The 19,092-nt window shown below is 41.4% G+C and overlaps 1 protein-coding gene across 1 annotated transcript in view; it reads left to right on the top strand.

The window, feature by feature from the left end:
• The window catches only part of APAF1 (apoptotic peptidase activating factor 1), a 76,291-nt gene extending 60,081 nt beyond the window's left edge, over positions 1-16,210 (top strand). Inside the window, exons 23-27 of the mRNA XM_006084110.3 lie at positions 4,033-4,152; positions 4,460-4,585; positions 6,852-6,977; positions 9,652-9,798; positions 14,153-16,210. Of these exons, the coding sequence (XP_006084172.1) occupies positions 4,033-4,152; positions 4,460-4,585; positions 6,852-6,977; positions 9,652-9,798; positions 14,153-14,299 (666 nt within the window). The 3' untranslated portion in view covers positions 14,300-16,210. The remainder of the gene's footprint in view (positions 1-4,032; positions 4,153-4,459; positions 4,586-6,851; positions 6,978-9,651; positions 9,799-14,152) is intronic.
• Positions 16,211-19,092: the final 2,882 nt, after the last annotated feature.

Genomic DNA, 19,092 nt, shown 5'->3' with positions numbered 1-19,092 from the left:
ATATAGAACGGTTTCAGTAAATCTTTGTTGAGGTGAACGAAAGTTATTGCCAACATAGGAAGAATTAACTTGTCTGCTGTTAGCACCTAGAGTTGTGAAAACTGAGGTCTAACTTGGTAGTTTTTGATTCTTTACCTTAAGGTGCATAAAGCCCAAGTGGCAGCCATGCTCACCAGAATCAGTGTATGAGAATGTATAATCTTTTGGAGGTAGAAGAAGATTCTTCAGCATGTTTTTAAATTTAAATTTTATTATTTATATACTTGAAAAAATTCTACAGTGTAAATACGTTGCAAAAATTATACCTAATGGTAGAGACATCCCCAAACTCAGCCTTAATATATTTGACTAATGCTGGTAGAAGTTTAGCTGTTATATAAGGTGATTCAATTCAGTATATTTGAACCCAACAACAACAACAACAACAAATATCCCTGTCATCATTGCCTCATCAGAAAGCTCCTGCAACACAGTCTGCTAAGGGTATCTCAGTCTCCCCTCAGTGATTGCTAAATTCTTTGTTATATTCTTTGTTATATCTGCTCAGGAAGGCTCTCTGACTTCTTGATGTGGGAGATTGCAGAAAGAACATAACGCAGAGCCTGGCCTGCATCGCTCAGTGGTTGAGCATTGACCCAAGCACATGCCCGGGTTTGCAGGCTGGATCTCCAGTAGGGGGCATGCAGGAGGCTGCCGATCAATGATTCTCGCTCATCATTGATGTTTCTATCTCTCTGTCCCTCTCCCTTCCTCTCTGAAATCAATCAATCAATAAATAAATATATAGCTTATCTAATAAAAGAGAAACATGCAAATTGACCGCACCTCTGCTACACTCACAAGCTACGCCCACCAGCTACGCCCACCAGCCACGCCCACCAGCCAGTCAGAGTGACTATATGCAAATTAACCCAACCAAGATGGCGGCTGGCAGCCACGTAGCTGGAGCAAGCAGAAGGCTTGGTTGCCCCGGCGATGGAGGAAGCCAAGCTTCCTGCCTGCCCTGGCCGGCTTTGGCCTCTGCTAAAGGCAACAAAGTTTCAATTATAGAAGATAAATAAATCCCAGATACCTGCTTCCAGCCAGCCTCCACTGGGAGCTTGAGTAGCCAGCCTGCAAACAGCCATCAACCCCTCACCCAGGATGGCCACACCCTCATGGGGTCAGGGTCCCTGCTGGGGGCCTTGGCCAGCCTGCAGACAGCCATCAGCCCCTCACCCAGACTGGCCAGGCACCCCAGCAGGACCCCCTCCCTGAAGGGGATGTGGCCAGCCTGAAACGGCCCTCAGCCCCTCACCCAGGCTGGCCAGGCACCCAAGCAGGACCCCCACCCTGATCTGGGACACCCTTCAGGGCAAACAGCTGGCCCCCACCCATGCACAGGCCTCTATCCTATATAATAAAAGGGTAATATGCAAATTGACCCTAACAGCAGAAAGACTGGGAATGACTGGTCACTATGACACACACTGACCACCAGGGGGCAGACGCTCAATGCAGGAGCTGCCCCCTGGTGGTCAGTGCGCTCCCACAGGGGCGCTCTGCTCAGCCACAAGCTAGGCTGATGGCTGCCAGTACAGTGGTGGTGGTGGGAGCCTCTCCCGCCTCCTCAGCAGCACTAAGGATGTCCAACTGCAGCTAGGCCTGCTCCCCGCTGGCAAGTGGACATCCCCTGAGAGCTCCCGGGCTGCCAGAGGGATGCATAACTGCCAGCTTAGGCCCAATCCCCCAGGAAGCGGGCCTAAGACAGCAGATGGACATCCCACGAGGGGGGTCCCAGACTGGCGAGAGGGCACAGGCCAGGCTGAGGGACCCCCCCGGAGTGCACAAATTTTTGTGCACCGGGCCTCTAGTATATATATAAAGAACATAAGGCAGGAATGAACATGGAGTCAGACACAGCTGGGAATGGCAGTTCCCATCAACCAGGACGAGCTATTAATAATAGCCACTGATCCTTTAGTCCAGTAAAGCCCAGAAAGTCCGGTGAGAATGGTATAGGATAGTTTATGTTTAATTGCACAGGTGCCTTTCCTTTCTGATATGATTTGGGGAGCCAGAAAAGCCCTTGACATATCACTGGGTTCTTAAAATGCTGAAATTCCTAATTCAGTCTCTTTAAGTTATTCTCACTTCCAGCTTCTCTTGCTCTCATAGAAGATACTTTGCCCTGCTATCCTGTTTCTGTGAATGAGCACTTCGAGGCAGAAGAGACGGAGAGAATCTGAGATCTAGGGCTTGGTGGGGAGGAAGGGTGGCTGCTAAATGTGGAGGAGAAAGGAGTAAAGAAAGGCAGGGATAAGGGAGATGGCATTTCTCTTACTATTTTACCTAAGTCCCCAATAGGAAAAACCTTAAAGACATTTCTGCTTCTTAACCTTCACCAGTCAAAACCAGATCCAGAATATTACTAATATGCACTACTTCCTGTAGTGGTGGCTGATTTTTAAAAATAGAAGAAAATTCTGTGGAAGCCTGCCTGCTTGTCCACAGCTCAGATATCAAGCTCTGGGCTGTTTTGTCAAATATTTTCCCAACCTTTTTTTCCTACTGTTCCTCTGCATGTCCTGTACTCCAGCCAGATTGTGGACTATGAGCAGGACCTTATAATCTGTCCATGTTTCCTGCTGGCACTCATGTCCTTTGTTTGAAATGCCCTCCACAGTTTGTGAATCATACTTTCAAACCATGCCTCAAGCCTACTTTGAATGTATTCTCTGCATCAAATCCCTAAGGGATCGCTTTTTCGAGTTCCACAGAACTTTTTTTTAAAAAATTTATTTTTATTGATTTTAGAGAGGAAGGGAGAGGGAGAAAGAGATAGAAACATCAATGATGAGAGAGAATTATTGATCAGCTGCCTCCTGCATGCCCCCTACTGGGGATCAAACCCGCAACCTGGGCATGTGTCCTTGACCGGAATCGAACCTCTGGGACCCTTCATCCGCAGGCCGATGTTCTATCCACTGAGCCAAACCAGCTAGGGCTAGTTCCACAGAACTTTTATCTGTATCAATAGAGCTTCTACTGTTTGTTTGCTTTTGGGGCATCTCATTTTCTTTGTTAGACCCTTAGATTTCTTAATGCTACATTCTTGTTTCTTTCATATTTGCCTGACTTATAGGTGCTAAGTAAATATTTGTTAAATTAATTTCAAGTCAAGAATTAATAAGACTAAAAACATAGTTGCTTTGATTTAGTAATTAAGGGTTCTGTACATGGACATGACATAGAAGTAAAAGTTTTGTTCACCTATGTGCTTCCCTTTTCTTTTTACTATATGTCCATACATTTTTAAAAATTGAATTTATTGGGGTGACATTGGTTAATAAGAGTATAGGTAGGTTTCAGATATACATATGTTTACCTTTGTATACATATAAACATATGTTTGTATGGCTTATTTTGTGCCAGTTACTTATCTTATTTCAGTTTCTTCTTCCCTTTTACCTGAGGACTTTAATTGGAGCTCCATGTGAAAAATGAAAAATAATGTATATATCACTTCCTTTGTCATTTTTGAGGATTGCATTTGGTTATAGCTAAGATATCTGGATCTTGGAAATTCTGAGACCTTGTCTGAAGCTGCTCTGGTCAATTGACCTTGCCAGGAAGGGACCAGTAGGATTCAGTAGCTTTAGTGGAGCTGGACTCTCCAGACTAGCCTGGCTTATGAGGTCAGAAATCTGTAATTAGAATAATTTTCTGTGGAAAATTTAATCAGATGGTGAGCTCACTAACATGTGATGGCTTTTCTCTATCTTCTGGTGTAATTAACTGCTCTCCAGCAACTGAAGAAAACAAATTTTATTTAGGAGGAAACATACTTTATTTTACTCCTAGTCAAGTTATTTAACCTCAGGTTTTCTCTGTCTGTAAAATGGGGCACCATATTCTTTCTTGGTACTCGTCTTTGTTTTACTGAAATGCCACAAGGATAAAAGACTTAAGACGGGATCACATTCTTCCCCACCCCTCCACTGGGATATTATGGGGAGAATGATATAACACTTACATTTTTTTAATATTCAGGTATGGAATTGGCAATCAGAGGAATATTTCTTTCTGCAAGCCCATCAGGAAACAGTGAAAGACTTTAGGCTCTTGAAAAATTCAAGACTGCTTTCCTGGTCATTTGATGGCACAGTGAAGGTAATTTGAAACACAGATTTTTTTTTTAAGTATTCTAATGTTGCAGTGATGATATTGTGACAGCCAAAAGCAGATGGTTGATAAGTAACTACTTAATTTTCAAACTTGTGTTCTCATGTTGTTGTCAGTTGACTGCAGTCACCTATGTGTGCTCTGTGTTTATGAACATTTGTACTAAAGGGCACGTAAAGGGGTCAGAACAACCAGTGTGCTAGCGCTCTTACTGTATAGGCCTGTCTTCTAGCTGATTATGTTCAGAAACACAGAATGGTCTTAAAAGTGTCAACTTCTGAGTTTTTCTTTGAAGGTATGGAATATCACCACTGGACGAATAGAAAAAGACTTTGTCTGTCACCAGGATACAGTACTTTCTTGTGATGTTTCTTCCGATGCCACCAAGTTTTCATCTACCTCTGCTGACAACACTGCAAAGGTAGGTGGGTCAGCTGAAATGTGCATGCATAAAACTTTGGTATCGGTTATGTATTATGAGTCCTATGTACAGTAGGTCCTCGGGTTAGATTTTCGCCGTAAGTCAGAACCCACCTACATAAGCACCTATGGCACTCACAGGGAGCACATACACAGCAGTAATGAAGTGAAACAGTAAAAAAAATTTAAAAGAAAGATAACAATTCCTGACCTTTACTTATGGTAAATAAATAATATAAAACATAAAGCACATATGCACATACGTCAAAATGACGGAACTTTTTTTTTTTTTAATAAATAAATGGGAGATGGCGACGTAACCATGAAACGACGTACACCAAGTCCGTCGGACTGCCTGTATTATGAGTTCAAATAATGTGTAAAGTGGAAAAATATGTTTCTGTCTGCATGTCTGTCTTATTGTGTGAGTTTTTGGAGGATTCCCATTGGCCTTTAGTTGGTGTCAGATAGATTACATGAATAACATCAAGGACTTTTGGTTTTTCCCTTACTGATTACTTTTGTCGTTACTAAGCAAATGCAATCTCTGCTGCATATTATAGGCAATAAAAAGCATTGAAAAGGGTTTACATTTAATTGCACACCCACAATAGGTTTTTATATAATTGATATAAGTCGATGCTTCTGAAAATCACATTTCAGTGAAATGGTGCTGCCTATTTGGGGACATTGAATACTCCATTTTCTTCTTTTTTATCCATCTTGTTAATGGCATTATTATCTACCTATCTTTCCAAACTACAAACCTTAGAATTGTCTGGGACTCTACTGTCTTTTATGCTCTGTTGATTACTTCTCGATACCTCTTGGATCCTTCTTCCCTTCCTTGCCCCCACTCTTAAGACCAGGCTCTCTTCCTTCATTGGTGGGCCTGCTTCTGGTCTGTGCCTCCTCCAGTTTATCTTCCCTACTGCAGTCTGAGTCCCTGCTGAAACACCTCCCTGACCTGATAGTTTGTAAGCCAGATTCCTTAGCTCAGCAACATCTCTTTTCTTTTCTTTTCTTTTCTTTTCTTTTCTTTTCTTTTCTTTTCTTTTCTTTTCTTTTCTTTTCTTTTCTTTTCTTTTCTTTTCTTTTCTTTTTTTTCTTTTCTTTTCTTTTCTTTTCTTTCTCTCTCTCTCTCTCTCTCTCTCTCTCTCTCTCTCTCTCTCTCTCCCTCCCTCCCTCCCTCCCTCCCTCCCTCCCTCCCTCCCTCCCTCTTTCTTTATTTCCTTCTTTCTTTCTTTTATTTTTATTTATTTTTAAAATCTTTGTTGTTAAAAGTATTATGAATTTCCCCCCTTCCATTGACCCCTTCTAGCCCGCCCCTGCCCCCCGGCCCAGGCCCTCACCACCATCGTTCCCTCTGTCCAGGCTGCTTCTCCCTCTGACTTTTTGTGCATGCTGTAACTGTGGCTTGACACAACCTTCTATTCCTTTTCACCCTGAAGCATTTTGACTCATTCTTCCATACCTAGATTTGGTGCCAGCTCTTCAGTGAGCCCTTTCCTTGCCCTCAGGCAAGATTAGCTGCTTCACCCTCAGTGTGCCCATTCCATGTTTTCACATTTATTAGAGCATTTACTTCATACCGGTGTTCACTTAGCCATTCATAAGCCAGCGTTCTGATTAAATTACAAACTTTTCTAGGATAGGGGCTATATCCAGTTCATCTTTGTATCACTAGATCTTAGCTCACAGTGCTTGGAAGATGGTAGTTTTCAGTCTATGCTTGTTAAATGGCGATGACAGGATCATAAGGGAGAATATTGGAAAGAAAGAACTGTATTTGACTGCCAGGATTGTAGGGTAGTATAGTGACTAACCTTTAAAGAACTCTTGTCATATGTTAGGCCCTGTGCTCAGAATGTCACTCTATTATCTCATTTAATCTTCACATCATCAGTACTTTGGTCCCCATTTTACAGATGCAGAAATTAAAGCAACAGCAACTTATGTGTATTGTCGTAGGCCACAAGGAACTAGTAAATAGTGGAGCCACTACGCACAGACTGGTCTTTACTCATTCACTGTTCTTTCTTCTATATCTAAAGTTAAGAACTTTGATCCTTGAGCTGAAGTTAATTTGAATAATTAAAGGGAAACTCAACAAGGAACAAGGTTACAAGTGGGAACTTGGGCCTCTCAAGAGGGTTTATGAACTTCCATATGATCAAGTTTGTGGTTAACGAACACTCAAGACAGGGTTTGCAGATGTTTATTTTGAATGTATTTACTGTTGCTAAACAATCCTAATTGCCTTCCAGATTTGGAGTTTTGAACTCCTTTCCCCTCTTCATGAATTGAAGGGCCACAAAGGCTGTGTGCGCTGCTCTGCCTTCTCTGTGGACAGCACCCTGTTGGCGACTGGAGATGACAATGGGGAAATCAGGGTAGGGTGTTGGCGACGTGAAGCACTGCTCTTCGTGTAGCTTGGGCCAAGCTCCCTGCACCACACTGGGGACCTTTGTTAATGGGACCGGGAAGCGCTGGGTTTTGGATGGATGGGTTCTTTGTTTTTTTCTGTGCACGTTGTGTTCACAGCTGCACTCTATTGCAGAAAGAATTCATTTTAGAGTGAAGCATTTCCTGTGTAGGTGAGGAGGCAGATGCCCTAGTTATTTGCAGTTGGTTCTCTGCTGTTATCTTGAGAATGAGTCATCTTAATTCTTGGACCTGAACCAAAGGTTGTTTTTAGTGGCAGAACTTGGGGAAAATAATTTCGTAAGTCATTATCTAGATTATAAATGAATTGCATATTTTGCTGTTTTCAGCACTGAAAGAAAACATCTCTTTAGCATCATACCCATTAGATAGTCAAGTTTTACAGTGTGGCCTATGGCAGGCCTCATGGCGCTGCCTGCCTCCGGTTGTTAGAAGGAGTGGGCACTTGATGGGAAAGGTTTGGGCACTGGGGATGGCTGCTATGGTAACCAGTATATTCGAGGAGAGTCTTGTTTTTTTTCTTTTTCTTTTTTATAAAAAAAGAATTTAAAATTCAAGGAGTAGGTCTATAATGCAGAAGAATGAGAGAGTCTGCAGTTGGCAGGCGTTACCAGATAGGCATTCCAGGAACAAGGAGATTCTCCTGCTTGAGCACTAAGTAACCAGTCTTCTCTACACCGTTCTCATAAATGCCATGCCAGCTGAAGTGGCTGTGTGGGACATTCATTTTGCTCTAAGTTCTCATCTTGGATGAAAGGGCTCCTTTACTGGTTATGAGGCAATGTTTCATTTTTCAGAAACCCTGAAAGAAAAAATTGCCTCTCTATAATATATCTTACGGAATTCTTTCTAATGAGCTTTTCCATTTGATTCTTTTTTGGGGTAATTTTATGGCCTTATTTGTTTATTTATCACTCATTCATTAATATTACTTTATTGAGGTATGCTTAGCATGTAAAAAGCTGTGCATAGTTAATGTATACAATTCAGTGAGTCTGGGTATATATATTCACCCTTGAAATCATCACCACCATCAGGCCCTAGACATATTCATCACATCTCAAAGTTCCCTCCCACCCTCTTTATTATTATTATTTTCTTTGTGAGTGGTAATAACACTTATCATAAGGTTTACCCTCTTCTGAGCAAATTTTAAATACCCAATACAGTATATATATCTTGTATAACAAACTTTGTAATCTTTGACCTCCCCATTTTCTCTTCCTCTTAGCCCCTGAAAATCATCATTTTATTCTCTGATTTTGTGAGTTTGACTATTTTAGATTCCATATAATTCTTTTTGATTTTTTTATGCCTCTTTTTTTTTAACTTTTAATTTTTTTAGCCTACAACCCAGGCATATGCCCTGACTGGGAATCAAACCATGACCTCCTGGTTCATAGGTCAGTGCTCAACCACTGAGCCACACTGGCTAGGCAGTGCCTCTATTTTTTAAAATTTAGACTTTATTCTCTGTATAATCTTTTTTTAAAAAATCCTCAACCTGAGGACATGCTTAGAAAGAGGGAGGAAAGGAGGGAGAGAGAAAGGAAGAGAGAGAGAGAGAGAGAGAGAGAGACAAAGAGAGAGAGAGAAAGAGATGTGAAAAAGAAGCATCAATCGGTTGCATATGCTCTCTGACTGGGGATGAAACCTACAACCCAGGTATGTTCCCTGACCAGGACTTGAACTGGCAGTCACCTGAGCCATTCCGGTCGGGCTTTTTTTTTTTTTTTTTTTTTTTTATTAATATATTTTATTGATTTTTTACAGAGAGGAAGGGAGAGGGATAGAGAGTTAGAAACATCGATGAGAGAGAAACATCGATCAGCTGCCTTCTGCCCACTCCCTACTGGAGATGTGCCTTCAACCAAGGTACATACCCTTGACCGGAATCGAACCTGGGACCCTTGAGTCGCAGGCTGACGCTCAATCCACTGTGCCAAACCGGTTAGGGCACCAGTCGGGCTTTTAAAAAAAAATCTGATATGCATTTCTTTGAAAAATTAGAGTACTGCTTATATATTAAGTGTCACTTGAAATAAATGGGAATATTAACACCTGTAAGTAATATGGTTGTTTATAAGAGTCTAGTAAATAATCATGTATATTTAGAACCTTATTAGGACTTCTAGATTTTTTTGACTTCATGTTTAAAATATATATGCTTTACATATTTGAATGACATCTGTCAACATTTTAGTGGTTAATTTTAGAGTAGAATTATTTTTTTAAATAATTTGTTGGGGTGACATTTCTTTGTTGTTTTTATTTTGAGGTAGTTTATATGCTACGTCTTTTTTGTTTATTCCTTTTTTCTCCCATTATTCTCTTTTTATCAAATGAAGAGAGTCACAGTATTCTAATCAATCACTCTAAGTTCTTTTGTTTTACTTTTGGGAGTATAGTTAATGATAAATATTGTAAATAATACATTTGTGGTATAATTAGTGTTTTTAAAAAATTTGAACAAGAGAGAACTCAATCTAAAAAAATCCCTAAGGTATCATTGAATTGTAATTACATTTTTAAGAAAGATTTCCAAATATGTTTCAGATGAGGTAGCTATTTATAAAGAATTTCTGGGCAGCCCTGTTAATGAATTGTATCATGTTTATGTAGATATGGAATGTCTCAAGCGGTGTGCTTCTTCATTTGTGTGCTCCGGTTTCTGTAGAAGAGGGAGCTGCTACCCATGGGGGCTGGGTGACCGACCTCTGCTTTTCTCCAGATAGCAAAATGCTGGTCTCTGCTGGAGGCTACCTTAAGGTAAGAGTTCATTAAAGACTGAAAGAAAAGAACAGCCTGTATCCTACTGTGCAAACTGTTTTCACTTCCTGTTTCTCAGTGTGTCCTCATACAACCCGACAGAGTGCAAGGGCAATTCCTATTATCCTGTTTTGCGGTGATGAGGCTGAGAGTAGCAAGGCCACCTTCGTCACATCTGTTGGAAGTTCTTGTGGCAGTGTGGGGGATGTTCTCAGTCCAGAGCTCACACTGCCCTGTACTAAGTCTTAGAGGATCACAATGACTAGAGAGTGGGGTGTTTAACTTAGTTTTATTTTCTACCTCATAATTATTAACTATTTTGGTTGAAAGTCTTTAAACACTGTTCTGAAATTTTCTTAAGTATTAGTAGCAGTGGTAGTAGTATTAATAATAGCTGGAGCATATCTATATCTATAAAAGCCCAGCGACCAGAACAGTGGAACGACCAGAACGACCAGTGGCTATGACGTGCACTGCGGCAGTTAAGCAGCCTGATCCATGCCCCGATCGATGCCCCCCCGGCTGGCCCGGCCCCCAATCAGCCCCCAACACCCCGATCGGGGGCTGGGCCAGCCGGCCAATCGCCCATGGCGCCTCCCCCCTGCTGACCCAGCTGATGGGCCCCCATCGGGGAGGGCCAGCCAGACCCCACCTGTGCATGAATTCGTGCACCGGGCCTCTAGTTGTTTTATAGTTTACAAAATGCTTTACTTACATCATCTCCTCAGCCAGTTTTATGAGGCCTGAATTTTACTATATTTGGTGTATGATGAGGAAACTGATGTTCATGGAGAGTGGTGACTTTCCTAAAACTGCAGTTAATAAGTTGCTGTATACAAACTTACTATGAGTGACCACTGTGGCCAAGGCTGTGTGTTGTGGTGCCTCGGGGTCATTTTTTGGTGCTTGCATCTGTTTATCCATCCCCTCAATAAGGATGTGTTAAATGCCACTGTGTGCTAAGACACTGCTATGTGGTTCCTGCCTTTGGTGGCGTACAGTCTATGGGGGGTCAGACAGTAAACAAACAAAATCTCTTAAGTGTAAGAGGGGTTCTGACCTGTTTGCATATGGACAGTGGGGCCCAGAGGAGAGGTGAGAACAGTTTTACCTTTGGGACTTAGCAGAGGCTTCCTGAGGAGGGGGATGCTGAGGGGAGGCTTCTGAATAGTGGTTTACTTAGAAAATGGAGATGATACTGAGTAGTGTACCGACCACTTACAATAGCTCCCTAGTACATTAGATCTTATGATACTGTTATCTCTGACTGAAGACATTCAAGTGTAGGAGATGATTCTGTCTAACACAATGTAGATGTTAAAAAATATTGGCACGAGTGAAGTTTTTGGTTACACAGGATCCATGTAATTGTAATTTTACTCCACATAAAAACCTAGTTTATAAAAACGGTAAATAAGAGGGCGGTTTTTAGTTCTATGAGAGGATGTACATATGGTCCCTTTACAAGTGTGCATTTAAAATAGCATGCTGTTGCCCTAGCCAGTTTGGCTCAGTGGGTAGAGTGTCTGCCTGTGGACTGAAGGGTCCCGGGTTCGATTCCAGTCAAGGGCACATGCCCAGGTTGCAGGCTCAATCCCTAGTAGGGGGTGTGCCGGAGGCAGCCAATCAATGATTCTCATCATTGATGTTCTATTTCCCCCTCTCCCTTCCTTTCTGAAATCAATAAAAAAGATTTTTTAAAAATCCCATGCTGTTTGCAAGATGTTGCGTTAACCTATACTTTTTTTGGGCTTGCCTTTATTTAGTTATTAGGGATTGTGAGACTGTCACCACTCGTTCCCTCTTACTGCTCTGAGGATGATGCTGAGAAGAGAGGCATTGCTGTTTGTGTTGGGAGCTGGGAATCTTCATCTTTATTAACTGCTAAAAGCTGCTTTGGCACTGAGCTTCTAGAGACCACGTCACTTGATGCTCTGGGCGCCCTCGAAGGCTCGTCCATGTTCGTGAGCCTGGCTTACAAGATGGGATAGAGATCAATGACCAGGTTTCCAGAGTTCTTGGGGAACTTTGAAACAAAGCCGCAGCATAGATAGCTGTGCTGTAGGGGTTATGCCTCATGGGTGGGAGAACATTTACCCTGTATATTCAGTCTCTGTTATTTAGGTGACAATCAGGCTGCTCTTCCCTCTGGTTAAGCTGATTATGATGCAGCCCAGCCTGCATCTACCCAGCTTGGTAATGAGACTCTCCAAAGCACAGAGCAAATTAAATGTAAAAAGAAGCAGCTGCTGTAGTGTCCAAGAAAATGGGCCTTTTGAGTCTGTTTACTCTAGAATCCAAGTTGCATAAATTGAATGTCAATAAGATAAAGTAGGTATCCAGTAGCTAAAATGCTCTTAACTTTCAAAATTGTTCCTATTTCTAAGTTAAAAATGATATAATTGAGCTACCTGTGTTATGCCACAGGGCATGTGTACTGTTAGAATGACACGAAATCCGCATTAATTCATACTCCTGAGGAGAAAGGCTGGTTTGAAATATAGAATACAGGGAGGTAAATGCAGGTTTGCTGTTGCTTAGAGGCAGCAGAGTGTGATGGTCAGGAGAGGGCACCTTGGGGCAGGCTGCCCGAGTTCAAAGCCTGGCTCTGCTACTCATTAGCTTTGTTAAGTTAATAATCTTATTAATCACAAGATTATTAAACTCTCTGTGCCTCTGTTTTCTCATCTGTAAAATGGGCACAATAATTTTGACCTCAGGGTTGGGAGCATTAAAGGAATTAATACATGTAAAGCATTTATACATAACACATAGTGTACCCTAAGTAAACGTTAGCTGCAATTTTTTAAGAAAAAAAATTCACTTTATTTCTTAGAGCAGTTTTAAGTTCACAGCAAAATTGAGCAGCGTGTACAGAGCTGTCTCCCCCACTATCAATGGCCTGCCATCAGAGTGGTACCTAATTCAATTGATGAGCATTCATTGACACATCCTTATTACCCAAGGTCCATAGTTTACATCAGGGTTCACTCTTGGTGTTGTTTGTTCTGTGAATTTTGACAAATGGCACGTGTCCACCATTGCAGTATCATACAGAATAGCTTCACTGCCCGAAAAATCCCCTGTATTAGCTACCACTCTAATATCATTGCTTTTTAGTCCATACTCAAATTAGTGACTAGTGTAGTGTTTCCAAGTAGAGTGGTCTGTTTTAATAGAGGGAAGGTGGCGGTGGGATCACTTGGATGAGGAAGCCGGAAACTGTTGTACCTCTGCCACCTGCCAGCTGGGTGGTCTTGGGTGACAGGGCCTCTCTTCTCTCAGAACCTTGGTTTCCTTCTGTGTAAGGTGAGGCAGTTCCTGGGTGACCTCCAAGGGGCTGCTGCCTCTATCATTTGCCCCTAGCAACTCAGAACAGTAATGTGTCCTCTGCCATCTTGCTTACATTGCTGTTTTACAGAGCAAAATTGTCAGTTCTGGAAAATGTCACGTTAGTGCATGTTGCTTCAGTGAGGTTTATAAAGTCCATGGGGTGTACTTGTACCAGTTATTATTACTGATAGCGAACATGAAAAATTGACTCAGTCACATGAGCAAGGCAGAAGGCGAGGCACTACCACGGATGCAAAAGTGACACCATTATTGTGTTCATAACACTCAGGCTCTTGATGTACCTGAGCCCTTTTCAAAAGAGGCTCATGCACAGCGTCTCTTTTGCCCTCATTTTAGCCGTGAGATATATGGGTAAACTTTATGACCTCCATTTGGTAAGTGAATATAAATATTGTTAAAATCTTAGTGAGTTCAGTGTTTGGGAGGAGAAGGGAGGGACCTGACCAGAGCACATGCTATATTTGAGATGTTCAGTATTTATTTAGCAAATCCATGTATGAATGACAAGAGTTTATAAAGAAACTTGGTCATCAGCTCTTGAATCACTCCTGGTGAAAGGGAAGATTCAGTAGAGAGGACATTCTATCCTGTAGCCATATTATGAATAGCCTTGGTGTCTGCCAGTTCATGTCTGCAAAGGGGCATTTTTAGAGGAGAGAGGGCATTCTTCTGCCCATTCCACTGAGAAGGATGTGCAGACGAGCTCAGCCCAACCATGGCCATAATGGACACCGAGTGGCCTTGTGTCTGTTACTCTCAACAGGCTCACGCTTCTCCCAGTGGAGGGAAGTGTAGGGTCGCTGTGAGACAGTTACCAGGGTTGGTCAGGAAAGGCTGACCTGGTTGATAACTGTATTCAGAGTTAACTGTAGACTTCTTTCCTGCTGTTTGCTTGAAGTGTGGGCATGGGGAGGTGATAGGTTGAAGGGTCTGGCTTGTACTACGATTGTCACACAGTGTAATTACCAATCTAATGGGAATTTTATTTTTCTCTGAACAGTGGTGGAATGTCATCACTGGGGAATCCTCACAGACCTTCTACACAAATGGAACCAATCTGATGAAAATACATGTGTCCCCTGACTTCAAGACATATGTGACTGTTGATAATCTTGGTATTTTATATATTTTACAGACTTTAGAGTAAAATAGTTAAGCATTAATATAAGTCGAACTCTTAAATTTTGAATTGGGAAAAATTGTGATGAACTCTGTATTTCAACTTTTTATAAAGCTGTGAATTGTTTTACAGTATTGCATTCATTACAGAATTGTTTATGGTTTGAAGAATGATACTAATGTAGCAACACACCTTTAATCTTGTTTTTCATAATCATCGTTATTTTTAACAATTTGTCTTTAAGATGCAAATGAAAATGTAAATACGCACCTTGTTATACTGTTGGTAAAATTCTCTCTTGATACATTCAAATTGGTTGACATAATTAATGAGGATAACTGGAAGGAAATATGTATTTTAATATTGTCATTATGCGAGTTGTGCCTCAGAGTAACAGTGGCCTGCTTTCTGAGCCACATGACCCCACCGGGGTATAGTTCCCCAAATACAACCTTGGAGCTTATTTGCACTCCTTAAATTAGCTTTAAAAATATTGTGTCTGTGAGCACAATTTGCAATATTTTCTTTAATTCACTACATCAGTGAGTCGTGGATTTCAAAATTCTTTCTGTGGAGTGAAACTTATGTGTTGCAGAGTCGATTTTATTGGTCTACCTTCCCTCACTAGTTGAGGACAGCTCGTGCCCTAACAGACTCCCGTGGTCAGCCTCTGAGCTGGGCACTGTCCTGCTCTCTGTTTTTTTACATACCAGACCTTCTTTAATCTTCACTATTTTTCTGTTTTTTGTTTTGTTTTTAAAGCAGTTTGCTTTATAGTTAGATATTAGTAAATCAGATTGATGGAGAAGGAGCCAATTTTAATAACAGAATTTTCCTAAGAAATATAGAATAGTAGAAAATGATTTTCTTCTAATTCCATTTACTTTTAGATGAATGGCAGTGTCAGTGCTGTTCTCTGAGTGAATTTAGGAGAGTTCTCAGAACCAGAGTCATCGGGACTCTGCATGGTGTTCCCTTTGACCCTCCAACCAGTCTGTCTCCCTTCCCTTCTCTCCTTATCTGCTTCCTTTCCTCCCTGCCTCCCTGGGAGGTTAATCAGAAAAGGTAGATTCTGACAGGGAAAAAGCACATCAGCATCGATAATTAGCTTTTTTGACCTCTTGATTAGGAACTTTAATTGCAACTTAAATCTAAACATTTTCCCAGAAATATATTGTTAAGGGATATGCTGATAAATTAATGATAGATATGGTTGCTACATAAAAAAATAACCAAAATTTAAAAATTTATTGCTGTAACAGGGACTAAATCAAATGGGTATTAGTGTCAGCAGCAGGTAGGCCATGAACCAGTTTTTATTCTTATCACATAATAGGGTGGGCGGGAGGACTAGACCACTCCAGGTGTATTTTAGATTAGATATTTCTATTTAGCTTTTCAGAGAACCATAAATAGAGTGAATAAAATCTTTTACATTGTTAAGGAGGTTCTTTTTTTGGGGGTTAAGGAACTTGTTACAGACTTACTGTGATTTAAACAAATGTGATGTGCAGTCTTAATTTTATAAAAGAAATTTATGTAAATAGCATGTTCTGCTTAGAGTATCCTCATTAGAACTTTATCTGCATGCAATGTTTAGGAACTCGTTTATAGCTCAGAGTGTGAAGTATTAACTTTTGGAATTGAACTTACTTGACTGTTAAAGTATAACAACAAACATCAGCTCTTAAAAGGCCTTGATGGCCTTTGTCTTAAAAATAAATTATAAAAGAAAATGGAAGAAAGACTAGGTAACATGAGGGATGAGGAGAAGCTAGGAGGATGTAGCTGCAGATTTCATGGCAGCTGAGGTGGTCAGTCAAGGGGAGGATGTTGCTTTGTACTTGTGATACGCATTTTGCCCTGCTTTTTTTTATTTTATTTTTTTTTTTGTATTGGAAATTACATTGCATTTTATATAAAGATTTTTTTACATTGTATGTGTCTTGTATGTTTTGTATCTATAATACAGTTTACATGATTTTTTTTTGTCCTTGGTATACATTTTAATACATGAAATAGAAACATTTTTATAAAAATAAAATTCCAAAAAATATTTTTGAAAAACATTTTCAGATTGTTTCATACTCCTTGCTTGTTCTTTGTTGATTAGAAAACAAATGTGAAGGATTCTTCAAACCAAATCCATCAACCTTTTGATGAAGTGTTATCAGCTCTGTATAATTCACTTCTACCAAAATTTTCTGTCTCTTTAGTCTGTCTTATCGCTGCTTGGTGTAGCTGGCCTGGAGAAGATCCTGTAAAGGATAGAATTCATCTATTCATTCTTTCATTCAGTAAATATGTATTGAGATCTACCATGTGTACCTGGCATATTTGTAGGGAGATAGCAGTGAGCAAAACAAAGTCCTTGCCATACTGCAGTTGGGGGCGAGGGAGAGGTGGACGAAAAGTAAATAAGTAAAACCTGTAGTGTATTAGTTGTAATACTGGGTGTACATGGGGAGGGGGAGGGTTACTGTCTTAGATGGAGTTGCTTATTGAGAAGGTGACACGAGTACAGACCTGAAAGGTGAGGGGCTGAGCCATGCAGGTATCTGGAGAGCAAGCGAAGGCCTGAAAGTGGGATGGGTTGGTCTGTTCCAGAACCGGGAGGAGGTCAGTGTGGCTGGAGGAGACCGGGTGAGGGGAGTATAATAGGAGTGCACTGTGGAGGGCCTCCAGGGGCTCGAGGAGGGGTTGAGCTGTGCAGCATCTGCCTGAAGCTTTAACTTGATCACTCTGGCAGTGGGAACCAGCGGACAGGCAAGGGCGGAAGCAGGGAGACCAATGAGAAGCTTTTGCAATAATCTGGGCAAAATGAAGGCGGCCAGTCTAGAGTAGCAGCAGTAGAGGTTGTGATAGATTCTGGATATAGTTTGAAGATCAGAGTTAATGGGTTAGATAAAGGGTGTGAGAAAGACAATTCCAGAATGACACCAAGTTTGGGCTTGTGTGGCTTGAACAACTGAGATGAAGACAATGAAAGGTGTGGTTTTTCGGACATAGTACATTTGAAGTGGCCTTCGGCATTCAAGTGGAGATGTTGAGTAGCTGGTTGGGTAAAAGGGTCTGGAGCTCATGAGAAAAATCTATGATGGAGATAGAAACCACGAGAATCATCGTGACTCCTGACACTTGAAACCACAAAACCAAAAGAGATCAGCAGCGAAATGGATGTCAAGGAGGCCCGGGACTAGGTCCAGGTTGGTGAGTTGAGGGACCAGCACAGGGACTGAGAAGGACCAGCAAAGACTAAACATTACAAGTTAGTGTGGTAAGTGTAGTGAATACAGTGGATGTGGGTAAAGGAACCTTGACCAAAATTCCTTTGTTTGTTCATTCAGCCACCTATCTATCTTATATGCCTTGGGGTCTACTGTGTGCCAAGCACTATTTTAAGCAGCAGCCAAAGGAATAAATAAATACATTTTAGTTGTTGGGGGGAGATTAGGGACAATAGATAATAAGAACACAAGAAGATATCAGCAGCTGTCTTACCTGTAAAATGCTTCTCAGGGTTGTAAGGATTTAGTAAGGCAATGCTCACGAAGTATTTATCTTGGAGCTTGGACCAGTGAACAATGCTTGCCATTATTTGGGTCCCATTATCTGCCTGGCAACAGGTCCCCAACTACCATCTATGCATCAGTCTTGCCCTCTGCATGATTTTTACCTCTTTAAAACCCTGGGCCTACTGTGTGCTCTCTTGTTTCTATGGCTTTGTATACATTGCCTTCTCTTCAATACTACCCCTCTTCCCCCTATTTTTTCTTCTAATTTTTTCTTATTCTTCATAAATTCTTTGAGATGACCTTTGTAGCGCCCTCTTTTCTCTTACATGACTTCTGTTGCCCTGTGTCGCTTACTTATTGGAGTCCCCCATTAGGTCGGAAGCTCCACAAAAGCCAGGTCTCTGTCTTTTGTACCAGAGTCGCACGTAATCCTGGCTCCCATTGGAGCTTCCATAAGTATCTGAATGATTGAAGCCCCTGCTTGCCCGCCCGCCCAGAGCACGTGCTGTGTTCTCTCTGCACTAGGGTACCAAGGGGCTGTCAGATTAAGATGCAGCACGTCACCAGCATTTTCTTCACCTTCCGGGTTAGTTTGACATTTTATGGTGAAGCAGCATTAGGGAAAAGTAAAACTTTTTTTGGATAGAAAAGATTTGCTTCCAAATTATATGAAATGAATAAACATATCCCCGGAGTGTTTAGGTTGGCAAGTATGGCAATCTATGACTCAGCAAATGCTCTGTTACCATAATTTACTTACTGACCTTTAGAAAAGGAGAAAATGGTTTTCTTATAATTCTTAGTCTCTGAGGATAGTCACATGAATAGATTTCCTTGCCTATACCCTCTCCCTAAGACTACCTACCGATGTATGATGTACGGTTATTAACATTCCCGCCTTAGGAAGAAAGCTGCTGTTCGGCTGTGAGTTTAACCACAGAATCGTTGTGTAGTTGTGTGCACGCGTGTGGAAGGGGCAGAAGAATTTGCATCCAACCTGGGACTCCTCAGAGACCGGGCTTTTGAAGTCATTTGGCATCAACAGCGACTGACTTCTGAATCAGATGATGTTGTGAGGAGACCAAAAGTTAGGACATTTTCATTTCAATTATGATTCAGGAAAATGAGTTGCTGTTATTCATTGTAAATTCACTCATGAGGCCAGGCTCTCAGAACAGGGAATACTGCTTATCCCACAGAAGTGGAGAGAAAAACCTGCCTCTGCGATTCCCCATCACCCAGGGCTAGAATAAGAAACCAGAGAGAGCATTCCAAGCCCGAGTGTGTGCCCGGTGGTTCTGAGCA

This window comes from Myotis lucifugus, unplaced genomic scaffold, assembly GCF_000147115.1.
Source record: "Myotis lucifugus unplaced genomic scaffold, Myoluc2.0 scaffold_10, whole genome shotgun sequence".
NCBI classification, from domain to species: Eukaryota; Metazoa; Chordata; class Mammalia; order Chiroptera; family Vespertilionidae; genus Myotis; species Myotis lucifugus.
The sequence above is the reverse complement of the archived record's forward strand: the minus strand, read 5'-3'. Positions and strand labels throughout refer to the sequence as shown.